This window comes from Penaeus japonicus, unplaced genomic scaffold (genome assembly GCF_977035675.1).
Source record: "Penaeus japonicus unplaced genomic scaffold, GWHDUDI00000001_assembly GWHDUDI00000030, whole genome shotgun sequence".
Taxonomy (NCBI): Eukaryota; Metazoa; Arthropoda; class Malacostraca; order Decapoda; family Penaeidae; genus Penaeus; species Penaeus japonicus.
In genome coordinates this window covers 3,284,444-3,306,943 of record NW_028234432.1, presented here as the reverse complement: position 1 = coordinate 3,306,943, position 22,500 = coordinate 3,284,444, and the positions used below count along the sequence as shown (strand labels likewise).

The following is a 22,500-nucleotide window of genomic DNA, read 5'->3' as shown; positions in this document are numbered from 1 at the left end:
CCCCTTTTAATGTAATCCACCTTTTTTTATATCTTCTCTCCTTCCACATCCTCTTCCTCCTTCTCCTCCTCCTCCATCTTCTCCTCCTTCTCCTCCTCCTCCTCCTCCTCCTTCACGTTCTCCTTCTCCTCCTCCTCCTCCTCCTTCACGTTCTCCTCCTCCTCCTCCTCCTTCACGTTCTCCTTCTCCTCCTCCTCCTCCTCCTTCACGTTCTCCTCCTCCTCCTCCTCCTCCTTCACCTTCTCCTTCTCCTCCTCTTCCTCCTCTTCCTCCGCGTTCTCCTTCATCTCCTTCCCCTTGCTCTTTCATCCCCTCCCTCCCTCCCTCCCAAGAACTCTATCCTCCTAAATAATAGGCATTTTTTCCTCACTTCTTTAGGGTCGAGTAATCTGATTCTTCGAAGGTGGCGATAATAGAAGGGCATTTTAGCAAGCCTTACGCCCTCGGGGCTGGAATCGCTGCGTGTGTTTGGAGGACGGCCAAGGGTGGGCGTGAATGGGCGTTCCTCGCACCCCATTGCTCCTCGGTGTCATCTTGGGATACCATTAACACCGTTGAACGCGCCAGGGAAGTGCGTGTATGTGTGTGTGTGTGTGTGGGAGGGGGGGGGGGTGATTGCCCAGGGGAAAGATACAGACTAGTTCAAGCGCTGTCATGATCTTACCCGCGTATGATGATTCGCCATACACGTACCTCTTGTCACATGCTTAAGGGCTTTTGACAATTGGTAACGTTATCTTTCTACCTTCGTTCTATTACGCTCTCTCTCTCTCTCTCTCCTTCTCTTCCTCTCTCCCTCTCTCTCTTGTCTCCATAGCAACGTAACTACAGAAAAGCTTTGAAAAGGTAACAACTGTTACTGTTTCTGTCACTCTTCCTTAGTTTCCTGTCTTTCGGTTCATTCGTTTTCTCTCTCCATTTCCTAATCATTCTCCCTCTCCCTCCCTCCTCTCTCCCTCTCTCTCCCTCTCTCTCTCTCTCTCTCTCTCTCTCTCTCCCCCTTCTCTCTCTCTCTCTCTCTCTCTCTCCCTTCTCTCTCTCTCTCTCTCTCTCTCTCTCTCTCTCTCTCTCTCTCTCTCTCTCTCTCTCTCTCTCTCTCTCTCTCTCTCTCTCTCTCTCTCTCTCTCTCTCTCTCTCTCTCTCTCTCTCTCTCTCTCTCTCTCCCTCCCTCTCTCCCTCTCTCCCTCCCTCCCTCTCCCTACTTCCTATTCCCTTTCCCTCTCTGGTAATCCCTCTCCCTCTCGCCCTACTTCATGTTCCCTCTCCCTACCTCCTGCTTCCTCTCCCTCTCTCTAACTCTTGTTCCTTCTCCCTCTCTCTACCTCTTCTTCCTTCTCCCTCTCTCTACCTCTTGTTCCTTCTCCCTCTCTCCCTGACTCCTGTTCTACCTCCCTCCTTCTTCGCCCCTGAGCTCGTTCGCATTACTATTTACCCTCAAAATAATTTCCCCGTGTTCGGCTCGACATAAAGTAAAGAATTCTCGATATGGCACTTTGCGAGTTTAAGTGCATTTGGCCAAATTGTATTTGACTTTCCACTTGTGTTCCCTTTGTTAAACGTGGCTTTTGTCGGAGGCGATATTTTCCTGAAGGAGCTGTTAGCGACTCCCTCCGGGTTTTTTTCTTCTTGCAGGCGCTTGCGAATTTCCTCGGCGGCTTTCTCCGTATTTTCCTGATAGTTGATTAGGCCGGGAAGCTTTAAGGAAAACAAGGACGAGGGAAATAGGCCAATATACGTGTTTTTTTTTCTTTCTTTCTTCTTCTTCAACTGGGCGTGAGGTGTTTTTTAATGCGACTTTGTTACTCTCTGTCTGTCTATGTGTATGTTTGTATGTATGAAATGGCAGGGTGGGAATTAATCATATGTCACTGAACTTTACTTGACCTTGCTGACCTCGCTTGAGGAAAGGTTACCAAGACCTTTCCTTTTTCCGGTTAATGGCTTTGCGATATGGATCATTTGGTGAGCTTGTCTCTTTGTCTGGCAGTGCCTTTGTATTTCTCTCGCCCTCAATTATCTCGCTTTTCTATTTCTCCCTCTCCTTCTCGCCCTCGACCTCCCGTTGGATCAGTCTGTCTTTAATTACCCTTTTCTCTTTATTTGTTCTTTGTTCTGACGCAAGTTGTTTCCTCCCTTCACTTGCATCGCCCTTCTCTATTGATAACATTTTCCATCCGGTTGGATCATTTCTGTTCTCTCTTGTCCTCCTCCTCCTCCTCCTCCTCTTTCATGTGTCTTACGTCATTGTTGTCTTGTTCCCTCATTTGATCGCTTATCTCCCTCTCTCTTCATTTATCACACAATACTTCCTTTTCGCCCTTCATCTCGCTTCTTTTATTGAATTACGTCATTCCTCTTCTTTGTTCTTTCCTTTTCGTGTCCTAGCTTCCTGTTCTTTCCGACTTCTGCCTCCCCGTACCCTTCTGAACTCTCATTTCCCCCTTTTCCTCATTTTGATTTTAATTTTTTTTCTCTCTCTCTCTTTCTCCATTTTTCCTTCCTTCCTTTGCACTCCAGATACGTCTTCCCGCCTCCGCGCTCTACTTAGTCGGTGAGCATTCATCATATAGTGTCGAGGTGCTACAGTGTTTGTTATGATGCTGTCGACTTTTAATTGTGTGCTGGCAGTGCCTTGACTGCTGGCTAGCCTTCTGACCCGTGGCACTGGACCTTTCCCTTCTCTCCTCGTCGTGTGCCATCTCCTGCGCTCGCGCTCCTTACCTTTTTCGCTTCCACTTTTCCACTTCTGTTTCCGTGTCAAATTTTCATCCACTGGTCACTCTTACTCTCTTGCTCTCCTTCCCCCTTCTCTCCCACCCACCCCTCTCTCTCTCTCTCTTTCTCTCTCTTTCTCTTTCTCTCTCTCTCTTTCTCTCTCTCTCTCTCTCTCTCTCTCTCTCTCTCTCTCTCTCTCTCTCTCTCTCTCTCTCTCTCTCTCTCTCTCTCTCTCTCTCTCTCTATCCGTCCCTCCCTCCCTCCCTTTATCCCTCTTTCTTCCCTCTCAATTTCTTCTTCTCTCCCTCATCCTTTCACCATCTCTCCTTCCTCTTCCTCTTCCTCTCCCGCCGACGACGTCACCACGGCGCAAGATCTTATTGCCTGTGCCATTGTGTGGTGCTTGAGGTGGTGACAGTGTGGTGATCCTGTGTGTGTTCTTCCATTGCTCTCGCTTTCTCCCTCTATCGTATTTTTCTATTTTTGCCTTTATTTCTTTTTCTCTTTTCTATAGACGCATGTGTCATCGTTAGCGTATGATGGAACAAGTGCATGGAGGGGATGTGGGATAAGAATGAAAGTTAAGAAACAGGGGAATAGGAGAAGGGGATAAAGATATTACTCAACTCAAAGGACGAAAGAAGGACACAGAGGAAGAGCGGGAAGTAGATTAGATATGAAAGAAGTCGAGGTAACGAGCTCCATGCCTTCTCAAGCAACGCACCTCGAAACAGAGGGGGGGGTTTTGAGACTAATGCTGCCGTTTAGCTGTAAGGAGAATGGGATGGGGAAAAGTTGCACGGAACTCCTTATTTCGAGTGTATCGGTGTGTGTGTGTATCTGTGTGTGTGTGTCTTTGTTTGTGTCATTTGTCTGTTTGTGATAGATGGGGAGAAAGGAGACGTAATTTATTTTATCATTTTAGTCACCAAAGCCTTCAAAACGGTTTACCCCTTTTCTTGAATTGTGGGGGGGAAATCTTAATTCTTATTACTGTTATTATCGCAATTTACGCTGTTATTATTATTGGTAATAGCGATAGAATTAGATCCTATTTTCTTGAAAATCCAAGGAATGGGATAGACAGGATTCGTAAAAACAAAAATCATAAAACAAAAGTGGACAGAGTATGCTTACTCCCGGCGTCAACTATTTGATCAGAATAGCAGGAAAAACAGTAGGTATTGTTACTACTCTTACCATAATCTACTGTTATACACTTGGCAATAGTTCAGGTATTTTTTTTATGAATCTGATTGTAATGTTAATTGATTGCGAAATATTCACCATACAAATATGTAACACGAGAAACTCTGCGAGCCGATTCCGGGGACGACTGATTTAGATCTACACCGCCAGTCGTCGTCGTCGTCACAGCGACACTCGGTAACTTCCCAGCCCCTTCCCCGCGAAGTAATCGGAGCCATAGGGAGGGAATTTTGCGAATTTGAAGCAAGCAGAGGTGGAAGGTTCTAGATAGAGGTAGTGGGAAGGGGAGGATGTATGGTTGTCTCTACCGTCTTCAGTTGAGTGACGCGTGTGTTTGTGTGTGTGTTGACAAACACAAAAAAAACATTACTTACAACAATTCATTACTTACTTTACTTACAAGCCTCGCGATTTTTACCGATCTCCTCCTTGTTTCCTACGACCCCCCCCCACCCCCACCCTCTTCCCCCTCTTCTCCCCGCCCCCGCCCTCTCCCACATTTCCTGCCAAGGCGTTCCCTCCTGTCAGCGGACAAGGACACAATAGTGATGAACTTTAGGAGACACAAAAGGTCAAATCGATTCGATCTTTGTAGCAGCGGACGGAGACAAGCGAAGACGGAAAGGAAAGGAAGAGCGCGAGAGAGAAATAAAGGATGATTGAAAGATTAGAGGGAAAGAGGCGGGAAGATAGATTGAAGAAAAGGGGGATGAAATTAATCAATGAATTAGTTTAAAAAAGAAAGATGGCGATGGAGGAACGGGGAGGGGGAGAGAGAGAGAGAGAGAGAGAGAGAGAGAGAGAGAGAGAGAGAGAGAGACGGACGGGGGGGAGAATGACAGAAACAGTGACACTGTAATTATCCAAAAGTGTTTCTAGTTTTACGTTGTCAAAGAGACACACACTCGTTACCTCATATATGCACATAAATATAAATACAGTCTTGTACATATACCCATACACACTCGCGCTCTCTCCCTCAAACATGCTCTCTCATACACACACACACACACACACACACACACACGAGCTGGAGTGGAGAAGAATGTCTTGTAGGGATATTGTTATTTCCAAGCCTGCAACAAAGGGGGATGAGCTGGTGCGTTGCAGAAGTGTCAGCTCTGGATGTTCTGTTGCATCTTGCAAGATGGCGTTTGATACGGGCGCGACTCTGAGCGTTTTGTAGGGCCAAGAAAGTGAAGAGAATTTTTTCTATTGTTAGGTTTCCATTTTAGTAATTAGTACTCACCCGCGCGCGCGTATTTCCTGTTTTTTTGCCCATTTGCGATCATTTACCGTGTCGTTTCACACACTCGATTATTTTTACATGTGATTTTGCTTCAGTTGCATCATTCCCTTCAGTTATGCACTTATTCCCAATCGTAGAGAGGAAAGGGAGTGAGAAAGAAAAGGAAAGGAATTGGATAATTAAAGCGGCTCTGAAGATGAAAGGAATGAGTCGAGAGGGACGGGAGTCGAAGGACAGGAACAAGTGAAGGCATGATAACACTCGGTGAAACTGGTTGCGAATGCGTGGAAAGGAACCATGTTAAAGATACTGTCGAAATGAAGATATTCTCCCGTTTGGTGGATGGAACCATGTCAAACTAGCAGAAAAATAAAGGATTTCTTGTTTAACAGATTAATTTGAATTTCTAGAGACGTGTGTCGAGTGTGCGGCTCTGTCTGTCTGTCTGTAAGTAAGCATGCCTTCAGTGCGGGTTTAGAAGCAGGTGCACCAGGATCATCGACCCAGGCCAGCCAGCATCTCGAGTATGCTGGGGAGGCTTGGGGATTCGACCAGATCATGTCCTCTCTACCCATGAGGGCGGGGGGGGTGCCAGGTCCTGACGTCGCCGTGGCTGGTATTCTACCTGAGGGAGGAGGGGGAGGGGGAGGGGGCGGCGACGTCTTGACATCACTTTGGCTGCTATTGTACCCGAGGGGGAGGGGGGAGGGGGCTGCGAGCTCTTGACATCACTTTCCCTGGAATTGTACCCGAGTGGGAGTGGGGAGGGGGTAGCAAGTTCTCGACATCACCTTCGTTAGTATCAAGTCTGAGAGGGGTGTGTGTGTGTGTGTGTGTGTGTGTGTGTGTGTGTGTGTGTGTGTGTGTGTGTGTGTGTGTGTGTATGTCTTTGTGTGAGAGAGAGAGAGAGAGAGAGAGAGAGAGAGAGAGAGAGAGAGAGAGAGAGAGAGAGAGAGAGAGAGAGAGAGAGAGAAAGAGAACGAAAGTGGTGAGGGATGGGAGTGAGAGAAACAACACGAGATGAGTTGAGGTACAGAAGAGAGAGAGAGAAAGACCGAGAGGGTGGAGAGAGTGAAAAGAGTTGAGGAAAAAGAGGAAGGGGAGACATTTTATATAAGAGTAAAGAAAGGCGAATGGTTGTTTGGATGTGTGTGTGAGTGTGCGTGCGTGCGTGTGTGGGCATCTCGTGAGGGAAAGGGAAGTTGGCCAATGGAGAAACAGGCTTAGTGGAACAAGAAAGAGAGAGAGAGAGAAAGAGTTGGGTGCGAGAGGAGAAAGAGGAGGAGGAAGAGAGGGAAAAGGATAGGAAAAGTTAAAGTGGTAAGTGACTTTTTGTCTCAACGGACTCAATTGATTAGTCGTGATGTCCATCCGTTTGTTGAGAGAAGTGACGGATATTGAGAACTTGATTTCAGATCGGACTATGTTTTTAAGCATGTTGATTTAAGCGTTTAGTTACGTCACGAACTCGTCTCGCTCGGCGGGGTGAACGTCCAGCTTGTCACCACGAAGATTAAATTGTTCTTCTATCATTTACAAGTTTGGGTTTTTTATCACAAGTAGACGCAACACGGACGCCCATTTCTAAGGATTTCGTAGAGGGGGGAGAGAGGTGCGGAGCTTGGGACGTGTTATGCTACACAATTGCTTTTTCAAGTCTTTTTTTTTCTGGGTATTACACCTCCGCCTCCACTCCTTCCTCTCTCTTCCCGCGGCTCCCGTCTCCTCCCTCTCCCTCTCCCTCTCCCTCTCCCTGATTTACATCTCCCTCTCCGTGTTTACCATCTCCCCCGCCCCCTTCCTCGCAGCCCCTACCCCCCCTTCCTCGCAGCCCCTACCCCCTTCCTCGCAGCCCCTACCCCCCTCCGAGCCATATTCGGGGAAAAGTGTAAAGATTTACTTATACAATGGCACTGCGTTTTTTCTTTCTTTTGCCTTTTTTTTCCTCCCCGCATAATGAAGTCTCATTTCCTGGCAAGCGAAGCGTAACCAACCGGTGAAATACGAGAGAGACGGAGAATTAGATTGGCAGACAGACCGGCAAACAGAGACAGGGAGACTGCGAAAGAAGAAGAAAGATAGGGAAGGAGAAGACAGGAATAGAAGGAACAGAGGGAGCGAAACCTGTCGAAGTGAAGGGGGAAAGAGGAAAAGCAAGAGCTCGCGAGAGAAAGAGGCTGAGACAGACAGCGGGCCTTAGATATACTCAAAAGAATAGGAATCACAGGGAGTATACCTGGACTGAGCGCGGCTTGTTTATGTGTCTGGCGATGTGACGGTAGATGAGGTCGTGGTGTCGTATCCCCCACGTCATGATTCCAGTTCTCAGCAAAAGTCGAGCCTCCAGCCCAGTAGTCACACGTACGCTAATGAAATATAAGTTGTTTAGTGGGAATGGCAGTCACTTGCATCGCCTTTTACTGAAAACCATTAGTATCTCCAAAATTGTTGCAAAAATCTTATGACAGTGCGGACTACTTTTTTTTTTTTTTTTTTTTTTTTAACCTTTGACGCGACTATTACCGAAATCCATCGTTAGCAAGAAGGAATGAAGAAAGACAGTCGTTGAATGAAAACGCGAGCGAAAAGGGAGATATTTTCCCCATTGCTTTTTAGAAAACAAGAACACGTCCCTGCCAGACACTTGAGATGAGGAGGCTTATGCCGCTCAGGACGTGGGTTTTACACACCCACCCACTCTCTCTCTCTCTCTCTCTCTCTCTCTCTCTCTCTCTCTCTCTCTCTCTCTCTCTCTCTCTCTCTCTCTCTCTCTCTCTCTCTCTCTCTCTCTCTCTCACTCACTCACTCACTCACTCACTCACTCACTCTCACTCACCCAAGATTTTATTTTTGATTCTTTTATTTATCACAGAATGATTATGCTTTAATATATATGCGACCGCCAATTGCCTGCCCGCCGCTAGATCCACTAAACAGTAGACCAAATATCTCAAAGCCCAGGAGAACGAGCGAGACGAATCCAGATAACGCTTCAGTAACGACATTCAATGCCTCGAAAAAAAAATGTTAGACTCGTGTCTTAATGAAGGCGAGGGTGGCTGGCCTCAGTGCGAGCCGGGTAATGCTGGCAACAGATAATTAGGGGAATAAAGGGAGAGTATATAAAAGCCTGTAAAATTGTATATGTATATGTATATATTTTTTTTCTCTCATTTCTACATGATTTTCTTATTAATATCTTTCTTAATTCAAGGACGATTTTTCGAACACATTAGCCGATGTGATGCGTGACTGTACGTGTTGCAATAGGGAGTTGTTGATGTTGGTCGGTGTTCATTCCATTCAAGGTGATGTGTGTCTGGGTATCGTATGCGCGGATTGTTCACCGACTCTGGGACTTTCTTTTTGGATGTTCTATTGCATATAAGGATGAAAAAGTGCATATGGTGTTGTTGTTAGGAGTAGTTTACTATCTAATGATTGTACAAAAGCAAATAACAATGTTCTATCATCATTATCGACACTATCGTGAGAGTTTTGACAAAAGTTTGATACCGCCCCCTTATTGGCTGTGAAATGGTGCAGCTGCAAACATGAAGTTCTTAAAACATTTAAATGAATACCGTAATAACCAGAATGTGCATCCGTTTTTAATTTTCAATCCAATTAGGAAAAACTGAAATGTGTATGATTATTAATTCAGTTCTGATGTTCACTAATGTGCGTCCGCGACCATGCATATAAATGTATTCCTTTACTTACACTGTAATAACAGAGTTCAAGTACAGTTTTGATACAGCGAAAGGTGCTGTATTATTTCTTACTCGTTTTGATAAATTAAGAGTGATGATATAATAAAGATTATGATAACCGTTTCGATTCTGCCGATTTGCTTGTCGATTGACGAATAAGAGTGAGATAAATAATCATATGCAATGGTTGGTTAATTGCAAGTTAACGATGAACAGCTGATAAAAATGCGACGGCGCAATAGCGTGACATTCGTGATCAACCATTGGGAATTGTTGAATAGAATGCCACCACATTTCCGGTCCAGATTTCGGAAGTGCCGGTGACAGGGGAGCGTGGGATGCAAACGTGGCACTGTGCCAAGTGTCATCTCGAAGAGTGAAACGCGCCCACACACATGCAACATACACATGAGAGAGAGAGAGTGAGAGAGAGAGAGAGACAGAGACAGAGACAGAGACAGAGAAAGGGAAACAAAAGCAAAGACAAAGGAGTGGGTGACATGCCAGAGGAACTTTTGGCTCTCAACTTTGCATATATTTTTGCCATTCTTTTCTCTAACACTCAAAAAAATCTCCAGATGTCCCCTTCTCTCTCTCTCTCTCTCTCTCTCTCTCTCTCTCTCTCTCTCTCTCTCTCTCTCTCTCTCTCTCTCCCTCCCTCCCTCTCTCCTCCCTCCCTCTCTCCCTTCTCCCCCTTCCCTCTCTCTCTCTCTCTCTCTCTCTCTCTCTCTCTCTCTCTCTCTCTCTCCTCCCTCTCCCTCCCTCCCTCCCTCCCTCTCTCCTCCCTCTCTCTCTCTCTCTCTCTCTCTCTCTCTCTCTCTCTCTCTCTCTCTCCCTCTCCCTCTCCCTCTCCCTCCCCCTCTCCCCCCTCCCCCCCCCCCGCCCCCCATTTCCCTGCCTCCTCGCGCTCGATGATGTTGAACTTGAAAATATTTTACTTGAAATATTTTACTTTTCGATTTTTCTTTCTTGAATTTCATACCGCTTCTGTTTTGTTTTTGTTTTTTGTGTTTTTGTTTTTAAGCTTCGGTTTAATTTATTTTATTTTTTATATGAATCTGCCTCTCTCTCTCCTTCCCTACCTCCCTCCTTTCTCTCCCTCTCTCACCCTCTCCTCCTCCTCCTCCTCCTTTCTCTCCCTCCCTTCTCTCCCTCCCCCCCCTTCTCTCTCTCTCTCTCTCTCTCTCTCTCTCTCTCGACACTTTGCCTTTGCTCTCTGAGGATTTAGTAAACTTTGCAGTCCTTTAGGCTAACGCAACAGAATATATTTATTTTAATCGTCACCTGTTTGATTATTTTGTTGCATCCTGTAGGAACTTTGCTGATCAGGAGATTGCATTCTCCCTCGCACTTCCCTTATGTAGGGGAGAAAGAGAGAGAGAGTGGAAAGGAGGGAGGGAGGAAGGGGTAAGGGAAAAGTGGAAAGGAGGGAGGGAGGGAGGAAGGGGTAAGGGAAAAGTGGAAAGGAGGGAGGGAGGGAGGAAGGGGTAAGGGAAAAGTGGAAAGGAGGGAGGGAGGAAGGGGTAAGGGAAAAGTGGAAAGGAGGGAGGGAGGAAGGGGTAAGGGAAAAGTGGAAAGGAGGGAGGGAGGAAGGGGTAAGGGAAAAGTGGAAAGGAGGGAGGGAGGGAGGGAGGAAGGGGTAAGGGAAAAGTGGAAAGGAGGGAGGGAGGAAGGGGTAAGGGAAAAGTGGAAAGGAGGGAGGGAGAAAGAGAGAGAGAGTGGAAAGGAGGGAGGGAGGGAGGAAGGGGTAAGGGAAAAGGAGACTGAGACAGACAGACAGAGAGTAGGAAAGTGGGGAGTGGGGAGTATCCTTTGATTAATAGCAGTTCTCGTGTTTGTATGGCTTGTGAGGAGCATGCTTTTGTTAGTGTCGACCGTGTACATCGACGACTTCAATCATTTTCCCTCTTCCCCTCTTGCAATTTCCGGGAAAATACAATGGCGGGAGAGGGAGGGGGAGAGATAGAGAGAGAGAGAGAGAGAGAGAGAGAGAGAGAGAGAGAGAGAGAGAGAGAGAGAGAGAGAGAGAGAGAGAGAGAGAGAGAGAGAGAGAGAGGAGGGAAAGGAGAGAGAGGGATAGAGGGAGAGAGAGAGAGAGAGAGAGGGGGGGAGGGAGGGAGAGAGAGAGGGAGAGAGGGGAGAGAAAGAGAAAGAGAGATAGAGGGATAGAGGGAGAGAGAGAGGGAGGGATAGAGGGAGAGAGAGAGGGAGAGAGAGAGAGAGAGAGTGGGGGAGGGAGGGAGAGGGAGAGAAAGAGAGGGATAGAGGGAGAGAGAGAGAGAGGGATAGAGGGATAGAGGGAGAGAGAGAGAGAGGGATAGAGAGAGAGAGAGAGAGAGAGAGAGAGAGAGAGAGAGAGAGAGAGAGAGAGAGAGGAGGGAAAGGAGAGAGAGGGAGAGAGGGAGAGAGAGAGAGAGGGGGAGGGAGGGAGAGGGAGAGAGAGGGAGAGAGGGGAGAGAAAGAGAAAGAGAAAGAGAGATAGAGGGATAGAGGGAGAGAGAGAGGGATAGAGAGAGAGAGAGAGTGGGGGAGGGAGGGAGAGGGAGAGAAAGAGAGGGATAGAGAGAGAGAGGGATTGAAAGAGAGGGATAGAGAGAGAGAGGGAGGGAGAGAGAGAGAGAGAGAGAGAGAGAGAGAGAGAGAGAGAGAGAGAGAGAGAGAGAGAGAGAGAGAGAGAGAGAGAGAGAGAGAGAGGTGACGCCCCTGCACGGGCTTCGGTATCTTCCTCTTATCTGCAGAGAATATTAATTGTATTAGTATTTTTGTTACGCTCTCCAGAGATTGCGAAGCATAAACGTATCATTAGTCGGTGACGTATGCACGAACCTCGTCTCGTAACTTGGGTATCATGGAGCAGTCAGTAACTCTGCTAAGGTGCAATCATTTCCTCGCACTCCATTATTCTCTTTACTCGCTGCTTCCTAGACTTTTCTCTCTCTCTTTCTTTCTTTCTCTCTCTCTCTCTCTCTCTCTCTCTCTCTCTCTTTCTTTCTCTCTCTCTCTCTCTCTCTCTCTCTCTCTCTCTCTCTCTCTCTCTCTCTCTCTCTCTCTCTCTCTCTCTCTCTCTCTCTCTCTCTCTCTCTCACTCACTCACTCACTCACTCACTCACTCACTCACTCTCATACTCCCTCTCTCCCTTCTTCCCTTTCCTTCACCCTCTCTTGAGTGTTTATATTGTTGTTCTCCTCTGTCGTTTTTTGGCCCTTCCTCATTGTGGCAGTTCAGTTGTCATTCCCAGCGCGTGCAAACTCCTGAAGGTGTGGGTCGGGAACTCCTGCGAAATCATGTTGCCAAGAATCCCCGAGTCAGCTTCGGAACGCCCTTCGCTGCTGATCAAACAGTTGCAATGGAGCGCATGCAATAGCTGCAACAAACTACTTTAACAGTTACCCAACACCTGTAGCGCAGCGCAAACACTGCGCTCTGTGGTTGATATTTACCCGGTACACGCGGCCTGTTGTTTTAGTCGGTTTTAGGGTTACTTTTTGCCTGGGGCTGGAGGCGTCTACTGGAATTCTCATGTTTTATCTGATGTAACATGTTTACAGATATGTACATGCATATATGCATACATATATACATACATATATACATACATATATACATACATATATACATACATATACACATACATATACACATACATATACACATACATACATATATGTATATATATGTATATATAAATACACACACACACACACACACACACACACACACACACACACACACACACACACACACACACACACACACACACACACACACACTAACATACATGGTAAAATAAATGCTGCATTTTGAAACCACCGCAGGTATGTTTATTTTCCGTCGCATACTAATTGCTTAAAAGCGCTCACTTTAGCTTCGTTTAGTTTTGATTCGTTCCACAACCAACTGTAGAACTCCAAATGAAATATCACCGACGACAGCCATTTCCCGTGACCTCGATGTGTTTTATTTATTTTGGCTTTTTTGTCACCGTGTATTCTCTGCGTGGGACTTGTGTAACATTTGGTGTAATACGATGATCTTTCAACACAAACTGCATGTTAAAACTCGATCCTGCTCTTGGGGGCGACAGCGGCACGGATTTTTTTTTTTTCAATTTCGTCATTTCTTTCTTTTGCTTTACATTTACTCATTCTTCCCGCGTTCTGTATGAGCGAACTGTCATCCCAGGGGAAGTTCTCGGTGGGATGAAAGCGAAGGAAATGCAGCGTGGTCGTTGGGGTCATTATCGCTGGCCACGGTATCGAAATCAGGCGTGCCAACAGTAACTTGTGCCTCCTCGTTCGCAACTGTTATTAAGTCTATTCGCTTGTGGAGTCGTTATTCCGATAATTGCTTAGATGGAGGCGGGATTCTGTCGATGTCTTGAAAGAGTTTTTCCGTTACTGTCCCGGAGATAAAATATGTTAATGAAGGAAGAGACAGAAAGAGTTGTATACCCTATTCACGCGGTTCACCTTGAAGTCAGTGACCTGCGGGTAAATGCCTGGAAGGGTTATTTTCTTAACCTTTGGCTCGAGGTTTCAGCCATAACTGCGATGACTACAGACCTTGATTTAATGCAGCAGAAACAGTTAGAGACCGGATCATATGGATGATATTTATGTCATTTTTTTGCCTGTAACGTGCTTGCCAATATATTCATGTGTTCGGATATATATAAAGAATGTGTTACAATAGTTGTGCTAACAGTGAATGCGAAGCATATGTTTGCTTATATCAAGTATGTACATCTGGATAAATATATACTTATGCTTAAACGGGTGCATACACGAACATTGATGCATACATAATCCTGTTTGCGTACATGTATGAGCGTTTCACACACACACACACACACACACACACACACACACACACACACACACACACACACACACACACACACACACACACACACACACACACACACACACACACACACACACACACACACACACAACTCCATTACAATTACTGCAGATCCCTCGTTCTTGCGGTGCTGACCAAGTGTTGAAATGCATGACCCCCCCCCCATCCCCCCACTCCCCATTCCCCAGTCCCCAGTCCCCAGTCGTCCAGGCCGTACTTGCGATGGAAAAGAGCTTCTGTCGAGTCTGTGTTCGTGGCTGGAGGTTCCGGCCGAGAGGACATCGTGCCGTGTCACACGCGAGAGCCGGCGGATTTCAGTCTGGGATTTAGGCAAGCGAATAAAGTGGAGGGAAACATTTTAGGAATGAATGAGACTGATGTGATTTCGCCATGAGGACAGACGAAGATTGTACGAATTAACCGTATGACGAACATAATCGTAGAGTCCATTGGAACACGTCACATACATCACGGAGTGTGCTGCCTTACTGAACGGGTTTGAATCTAAAGTTTAAATCAACTCGAGACTTCAATTCATATTTTTTATGCACTCGTACGAAACCTACATTATGTGAAGGTACTCTTGCTAATCCCTCTTCGATCTGTGCGTACGAAATTGATGCATTGCAATCCCGACCATTCACTTTCTGTAATTTGTCATTTTTATAGTTATTCAGATATTCTTTACAGGCTATAAATATAAGTAGATTCTCAAAAACATGTTGGTGTAAATTACAGCGAGACGATTCAGTGCATTATGGATATTTTATATTCATAAGAGTATAACGGTACACACATTGTTGATGATGTTTCCAGGATACATGTAAACAGAGATAAACATTTAACATATATGTTTTTTTTTATAATTTCGCTGACACACAAAGCATTTATTTCCTTTCACTTATCTATGTCTTGGAATAGGTTTTCATTTATTTATTTTCATTATCATCTCTATCATCATGAATATCTTTATTTTTATGATTGCAGCAATCATAAAAATAAAGATATTCATGATGATACAGAGATGATAATGGGATCATAATCAACGACACAAACAGTATCGTCATAAGACTGTTCCGTCCACCTTTTCCCTCCCCCTTTGCACTCCGCGCCTAAATGTGCTTTAGCACTAACACTCCGCTTGCCCTTTTACTGTGTGCATTTACCCGAAATAAAGTGTATGTGAAGTTTGGTATAGTAATGATTTTCCGTGTGAGGATTAACATCAAATTCCTTTTTCCTTGATCGCTCATTTATGGCACTGAATTGTCGCCTATTCTGTGACTTCAAGCGCGCCATTACACCTGGTAGAACACACACGTGTGCGTAACCGTTATGTGCACAACGGCGACGGGGAACTCCACCTACATGGTGTGTTGCCAGAGTAACGATAACTCCGGCATTGTTATATGCACTCTTGCATGATATGTTATCGCATAGGTGTAGCGTCAGTATTTAGTGTAATTAATGCTTTCTCTTTTTTAGGTTAATTTTGTTGTCGTGTATGTTCAGTTCTTTTGGTTCTTGACGATTTTAGAATGCGTGGGCGCTGCCGCCGACTTCGCCTATGTTTTCTGGTATTTTGTGTAGATTAACACATCAAAACCTGCAATTATTCTGTTTGTTCAGAAGCAACTTTTTTTCTGCCTTTCTATGCCATATCAACAATTTTGTGCGTTTAGCATAGCATGTTGTTTGTTGTGGGTCATTGATATGCATGTGGCTGCTGAGCATGAAATGGATCAAGAGGGATGGAGCTCATCTCACTCGTTATTTCTTCAGTCCCATGACCACTTTGTGAGAATACGATAGCGAAGAAACATGTAGCACAGCAAGCGATAAGCTACATCATCATCTGTTGTTTCGCCAAGCACAGTAACCTAGTAACGGGTCTCGTGCCTGTCCAGCAATCACGTGTTTGTTGCATGATTCTTCCCTCTCTTATTTTTCCGCCTCTCTCTCTCTTTCTCTTTCTTTCTCTCTCTCTTTCTGTCTTTCTCTCTCTCTTTCTCTTTCTCTCTCTCTCTCTCTTTCTCTCTTTCTCTTTCTATTTCTCTCTCTCTCCCTCTCTCCCTCCCTCCCCTCCCCTCCCCTCCCCTTTCCTACCTACCCACCCACCCACCCTTTCCCTCTCCCATCATGCACTCCCACTATTTTGGTGGTCATCTCTAGGGAAATGATTAGTGTAGGTTTAGACATCTTTTCCGGAAAGTCTGTTGACACAAACGATATGATGGGGCCTGCACTGCTGGGACGACTGTTGGCGCAGCGATTACTTCTTGGCCGATTTTGAGGACGCCATTTTGGTGCGCTCGATGCCGGATGGTCATGGACAGTAAAACGTTTGTTGATGTTTTACGTCTTTATCTATTGTCTTCCTCTTTCTTGTTTGTTTCCCTTTTATAGACCTCCCATCTCATTTTTGCTAATATATACATTTTGTTTATTAAAAAAAGAGAATTTTATGACATCACGACATTCTCAAATGGAAAGCGCTTGTGGTCCACGATGGTTTGTGTTCATTTGCACTTACAACTTTGAAGATGCATTAAACTTTATGGGTCGATGAATATATGGTGACAATTTTATGATTTACCCATGGTGAAGGTTTCTACTACTAATGTTATGATATTGATATGATGAATTACGACATATCTTAGTACTTATTTTTCTTATTACTGCAAGGTTCTGTGACGGATGCTAGACTTCTACTGTAAATCTCCCTTTAGTATTGTATTTTGATTCACATTTTTCACTTATGCCATTAGTTATTTGCATAAAAAAATAACTAACTTCACATATTACCCCCATTATATGTTATCTACGTTCATTCACAGTAGCGATCAAGGAACGATTATAAACAATTACATGATGTGATATTACCTGTATTGCTCCTTGATGTTACACTAGAATTTCACGCCCAACCGTCTCTCTCTTTCCGCAGCCCATCCGTCTGAGGGAAACAAACCGCCCACGAGTCCCCATGAGAAAGGATCCCAGCCGCAAGCCAGTGGTAGGTGATCAGTGTCCGAAAGGGAGATTTCAGAAGGGCGCTCATATATTATGTATATTTCCACTCATCGACATCATAAATGAGGATGTGTAGTTTTGAATCGGATTTCAGTACCGTTCTGTGCTTGATATACTCGATGAGGGAAAAATAGGGATTATGTTGTGTCTCACCAGTAAAAAAAAAAAAAAAAAAAAACATATACTAGTTGTCTATGACCAATGGTAACACAGTTTATGGTAATAGTGTATGAGATTCTTCGTCTTTGCAAAGTTTTTTCCATGTCCTTTATCCCCTATCTTACCATATTGCTACTTGGCAGGAGCGGCAGGGCACACAGAGGTGCGGGTTTCTTCAACAGTGAGAGCAGTTTCCTCCTCATCTCCGTCTTCTGTAGCAACTAAGGGAGCTGGACTCCCAAAGCAGCCCTCACCAGCTGGACTAGCAGCTGCTCAGAGCCAGCCACAGCCACCACATATGGTAGTGGTGGAGGGCACTGGCTCTGTGCCACAGGTTCGGCAGACTAAAAAGACCACTGTGGTTAAGAAGAGCAACATTGCATCTTCAACTGGGCTTTCTATTAATGCTTTAAAGGGAAAGACAAAGGTATGCTTATTGACTCTTGGAAGATTTTTTTTTTTGTGGCCATGTCATATAGGCTTACAGTATGGTAGCATGTTTGCCATCATTTTCAAATCAAGAAGTTGCATGATCAATTCAGTATCAGTTCACAACAAGAAATCAATTTGTTCAGTTAGTTTTATGTATGTTCATTTTTCCAAAATTGAAATGTCACACTTTAATACAGAGCATTTTTACAATGATAAAGTGGATTAAGTTAATGTAGTATTGCCATGATTTATATTGCATTTGATACCAGTTGATATATTAATTTACTTGCACTTGAATTTGAGCTGTAGTTTTTTTTAAATAACTTTTGTTTGTCATGTTCCAGTGTGTTAACAAGTATGATTCATACTTTTAGACAGTCACTTCACTGCACATGAATGATGATATAGTACAATGTGAGGGTCTTATTTCTGAAGACATACAAGCATTTGATAATTACACATAGATGTAAATGAGTGTAGATAATTAAGCAATTTCTGCAATGATTATTGATTAAAAAGAAAAATAAATAGATAGAAGCATGACTTGACTGGAGTAGGTGAATGTTATGTGAGTGTTAGTTAGGATTTTATATATGCTAAACAATATTGCATAATATATATATAATCCACAGGAGCTAGAAAAAGTCTTGTTAGGAAAATCAAAATATCACTTCTCACTCCTTTTTTATCCAACAGGTTGGAGAGAAATATGAGTCTGGGTTCAATGTGCCTCATGAAGAACTATGTCCTAACAATGGAAGAGAGCTGAAAGTGCTAGTCCTCATCACAACAGCCCCAGATCATGAAAAGCATCGAACAGCTGTTAGACAAACGTGGGGTCACTTTTCGATCAGAAAGGATGTCGTCATGGCATTCATGATCGGGAGGACCAACAACCCTACCATTCAGGCTAATATTGACAAAGAAAATGAATTATATGGCGATGTTGTACAAGCAAACTTTATTGATCACTACAGCAACCTTACTTTGAAGACAGTATCAATGTTCGAATGGGCCAAGACTTATTGCTCAGAATCACATTTCATTTTGAAAACAGATGATGATATGTTTATCAACATGCCTTTACTTCTAACCTTCATTGACTCCAAGATTAATGATCGACGTGTCATGTATGGACGGCTTGCTAAGGGCTGGAAGCCCGTTCGAAACAAGAAGAGTAAGTACTACATTGACACTAGTACTTACAGCAAAACTAGATATCCAGATTTCCTCACTGGGCCTGCCTACCTCTTCACCAATGATGTGGTGGACGACATCTATCAGAAAGCCCTCGGCACTACTTTCTTCGTGTTAGAAGACGTGTTGGTGACTGGCATTGTTGGGGAGAGTTTAAGAATTAAGAGAGTAGGAGACTCACGCTTTAGAAATGAGAAGATTAAATTAACAGACACATGTAGTCTAATGAAAACAATATCAATCCATATGGTTAAATATGAAGAACAGTTTGATATATACAAACGGACACTAGACGGGAAGGCGAAATGTAAAACAGGATAGTAGACATTAGGTAAGCCCTTGCCATTCCCCATGGGCAAAGGCTCGATGTCGTCAGGTATAGTTTCCCATGTGATAGATGAAATATGATTTATGCTCAAAACATGGCTCTTTGGAAGTCTGTGATTCTCCGTTAAGGCGTAATGGAAGTCAAGAGACAGTTTCATTAATGTCTAGTCCTTCATTGCATGTGGTAATAAGGGAAAGCAATGCCTTTATGAGCTCATAAGATTATTTTCGAAAAAGGTACAGGATTTTGAGAATGGTACTGCTAGTGAGCTTGAAGTGCTGAGGAGCAGAGCCAAAGATAATCCACTGGTGGGAAGTCTTACAGAATGTTGTGAGAAACATGTGAATTAGTTTTAGGAAAGGATGAGACTGAGAGCTCCTACTTTGTCCAAACTTTAGAAAAATGTGCTAAATATTTGAGAATTAACACAAGTACTTTAGTGATAGAAAATGAACAAGAAGGACTGAACACTTTGCTATCTGTGATCTGAATCCATTTTCTCATTGCTTTCTCAAGTTTGTTGGAGTGACCTAAGTCAGCTTGCAGTGTTTTTAAGATGTTCCTAGTGTGAGAAAATACGGTCAGGGTTAATTAATTGCACAAGAATTTTCAGTGTTATGACATCATATTTGCACAAAGTTTGAACTGTATTTGTAGTATTTACCATAAATGATACCCAGGTGGTATTAGACTCATTAAATTGTATATTGTATATCATATACAATTTTTTATCATCAAATATATATTTTTCTTGCTGTCTCTGGAATAATTGTGTGAGTAAAAATTTAAAAAAAGTGAATAAATAGGTTGAACTACATATAGATACATGTATATTCCACTTTTGCCATGACTGTGAACAACATCGTTATTGTGACCCTTACAAAAGAGAGGGAAAGTGTTAAAAACAAAAGAAAGATAACCACACTTAAGATTGCAGGTTTTGCTATGCACTTGCATGTTTATAAATTTCATTACCATGGACTGGTGTGAATCATCATTGTCAGATTTGTGTGTTACTGTTCTGTGAGTCCATCTGTTCATTGATGCTTGTAGGAAATACTCTTCAATGGCCTCAGTGTACATAATTGTTGCATATCATTTTCCTTTTTCTTTCATTATTATTATTATTATTATTATTATTATTATTATTATTATCATTATTATTATTATTACTACTACTACAACTACTACTACATTTTTTAGGAAGAACTGATGTATGGAATATTGTTCATACTAGTCATGAGAAGGCAATTCAGAGAAAGTTAGTTGCTGTCAGAATCGAGTTTGTCACTGTGGCAATATTATTTTATTTCCTGTTGCTTGATTTACAGTATTATGATTTTAAAGATGTTGATTCCATTTACCAGATCATGAATAAGGGTGAGCAGGACAATAAAGCAATACCATATATGCGGTAACAAATCAGAAGTGAGGCCCACATGCTTTGGCTGATGATGAAATGTTCGCAAGGATAAGGAAAGCTATATTGAATCTTGTAAATACCCCTCTGTTTTGTTTCATACTGCTTGTTTAATTCTGCTGTTGTTCTGTCGTTGTCATGCAGGCAACTTCAACATCAAGTATTGATTGGTGATTTTCCTGTTGTGGTGATCACCTATGTTAACTTTGCATTTAGCTCATTTATAGTATGGATGAGTATATTGTATTTCAGAAATGGCATGTTGTAGATCACCAGTAAAGTATTAATAAGCATTCCATCTCTCTCTCTCTCTCTCTCTCTCTCTCTCTCTCTCTCTCTCTCTCTCTCTCTCTCTCTCTCTCTCTCTCTCTCTCTCTCTCTCTCTCTCTCTCTCTCTCTCTCTCTCTCTCTCTCTCTCTCTCTCCCCCCCCCCTCCCTCTCCCTCTCTTCCTCTCCCTCTCTCCCTCTTTCTTGTGTAATGTTTATTAATACATAGGTTTTACTTCACAAATATGCCATATCTTTGCATTTCTCACAAGACCTTTGGAACCCACCGGTGAATATTTTTTCCTTTGTTGCCAAACCTAAGTTATGCCCAGTGTAACAAGAAGTCATAAGAATCTTAATGGAAGCAGGCTCTATGCTAGGTTAGAGCTGGCCAAAGAATCCAGTCAGTACAGGCATTAGCATGTGTCTCATAACAGGAGTGACCTGGCCACAGCTCTGTGCCTCCTCCAGCTGGTTACTGGACTGTCTGTGTTCCTTGCACACACAACAGAGATTGGCCTAGGTCTTAGCTAATATCTTTCCAGCATGCAAGAATTTCAAGTGAAATTAGAATAATTTTTTTTATATGAAATATAAGTTACGGATGTATAAGTTGCCAAGAGGGGAGATATGTCCAATAAGTATCATGTAATTGGAGAAAAAAAAATACAGATAGAAAAGTAATAACAATACAGAAAGTATGTTTAGAAATTTCATAATTTCATATGAAGGTATTTTTTTATTTGTGTAGCAGAATGAGGTGGTGTATTGTATAATATCTACTGTTGAAACATATTTCCCCTGCTAATGTGTTGGCTTTTCTCTAAAGCCAAGAATTTGTTCTGATCACTGTTTGTTTGGGTTACTTTTTCCTTTTCTGTAATAGGTGTGAGAGAGATTGCAAATGAGAGCTTGCGTGTGTGTGCTGTGTGCGTGTGTGTGCGTGTGTGTGTGTGTGTGTGTTTGTGTGTGTGCGTGCGTGCGCGTATACACTTGCGTGCATGTGTGGTGAGTGGTTTGTGGTGTGTGCGTGTGCGTGTGTGCACATGGGTGGCATGCGTGCATTAGTGTGTGTGCCTGTGTGCATGTGGGTGGCATGTGTGCATTCGTGTGTGTGCATATGTCTTGCGTGCTATCTCACCTTCTTTTTCATTTCCCTGTCTTTCAAAGCTTGCTTAACCCCTTTGGTTTCTCAGTCAAACTGAACATGAAGGCTATATACCTCCTTGACAGTATATGCATGTTTTGTGTATTGCATTTTGTAATATAGATGATTACTGTGATAGGTTTTATCTGAAAATCATTTTAAAAGAGTAGTTTCTACTGAAGGTAACCCATTGCAGTTCTAAGGATTTTGTCATAATTCCTATAATTAAATGTTTAAGACAAAGACTGCCTCCCAGAATGGACAATATGCCACTATTTATTTATTCTTTTCTATCTCATTCTTCCTTATTTTCGTTGTTCATTCTGTACCTTCTTTTTTCTTTTTTTCTGATTTTTTCAGCTAGTTTTAATTACACTGTTGACAGTATAGAATTGTGTTGTGAAGTTTTTGTATTAAAGAACATTTCCTGAGATGTCTGTGATATGAAAGAAAAAACCTAAGTGAGTAATGTTTGTGTAAGAGAGAACATTTATCAAGATCTGTTTTTAAGAGCATATCATTTCTGCCATTTATACCATGATATCTATTATCAGTTTTGAATTTCAAATGCAACTTTTAAAAACTGGTCTTGATTTGAGAATGGGTGAGGTGCTTCTCCTTCTGGTGGAGTTATATGCATTTGTGTAAATCATAAAGAAGCATATGAAGTGCATAAGTAATCTTTGAGATCCTGTGGAACTTTATATGAGGACCATATGAAGGGGTTCTTGCTGAAAATTAGTTTGTTACTCCTTAAATCAGTGTTATGG

The 22,500-nt window shown here is 43.2% G+C and overlaps 1 protein-coding gene across 4 annotated transcripts in view; it reads left to right on the top strand.

Annotated features, from left to right (window-relative positions):
* LOC122254415 (uncharacterized) overlaps window positions 1–22,500 on the top strand; it is a 226,717-nt gene that overhangs the window by 201,869 nt on the left and 2,348 nt on the right. For all 4 annotated transcript variants that reach the window (XM_086554852.1, XM_043018090.2, XM_043018091.2 and 1 more), the window contains exons 4-6: window positions 16,695–16,763; window positions 17,083–17,366; window positions 18,068–22,500. The exon at window positions 18,068–22,500 is cut by the window's right edge and continues 2,348 nt beyond it. In XM_086554852.1, coding sequence (XP_086410978.1) covers window positions 16,695–16,763; window positions 17,083–17,366; window positions 18,068–18,889 — 1,175 coding nt within the window. In that variant the 3' untranslated portion in view covers window positions 18,890–22,500. The remainder of the gene's footprint in view (window positions 1–16,694; window positions 16,764–17,082; window positions 17,367–18,067) is intronic.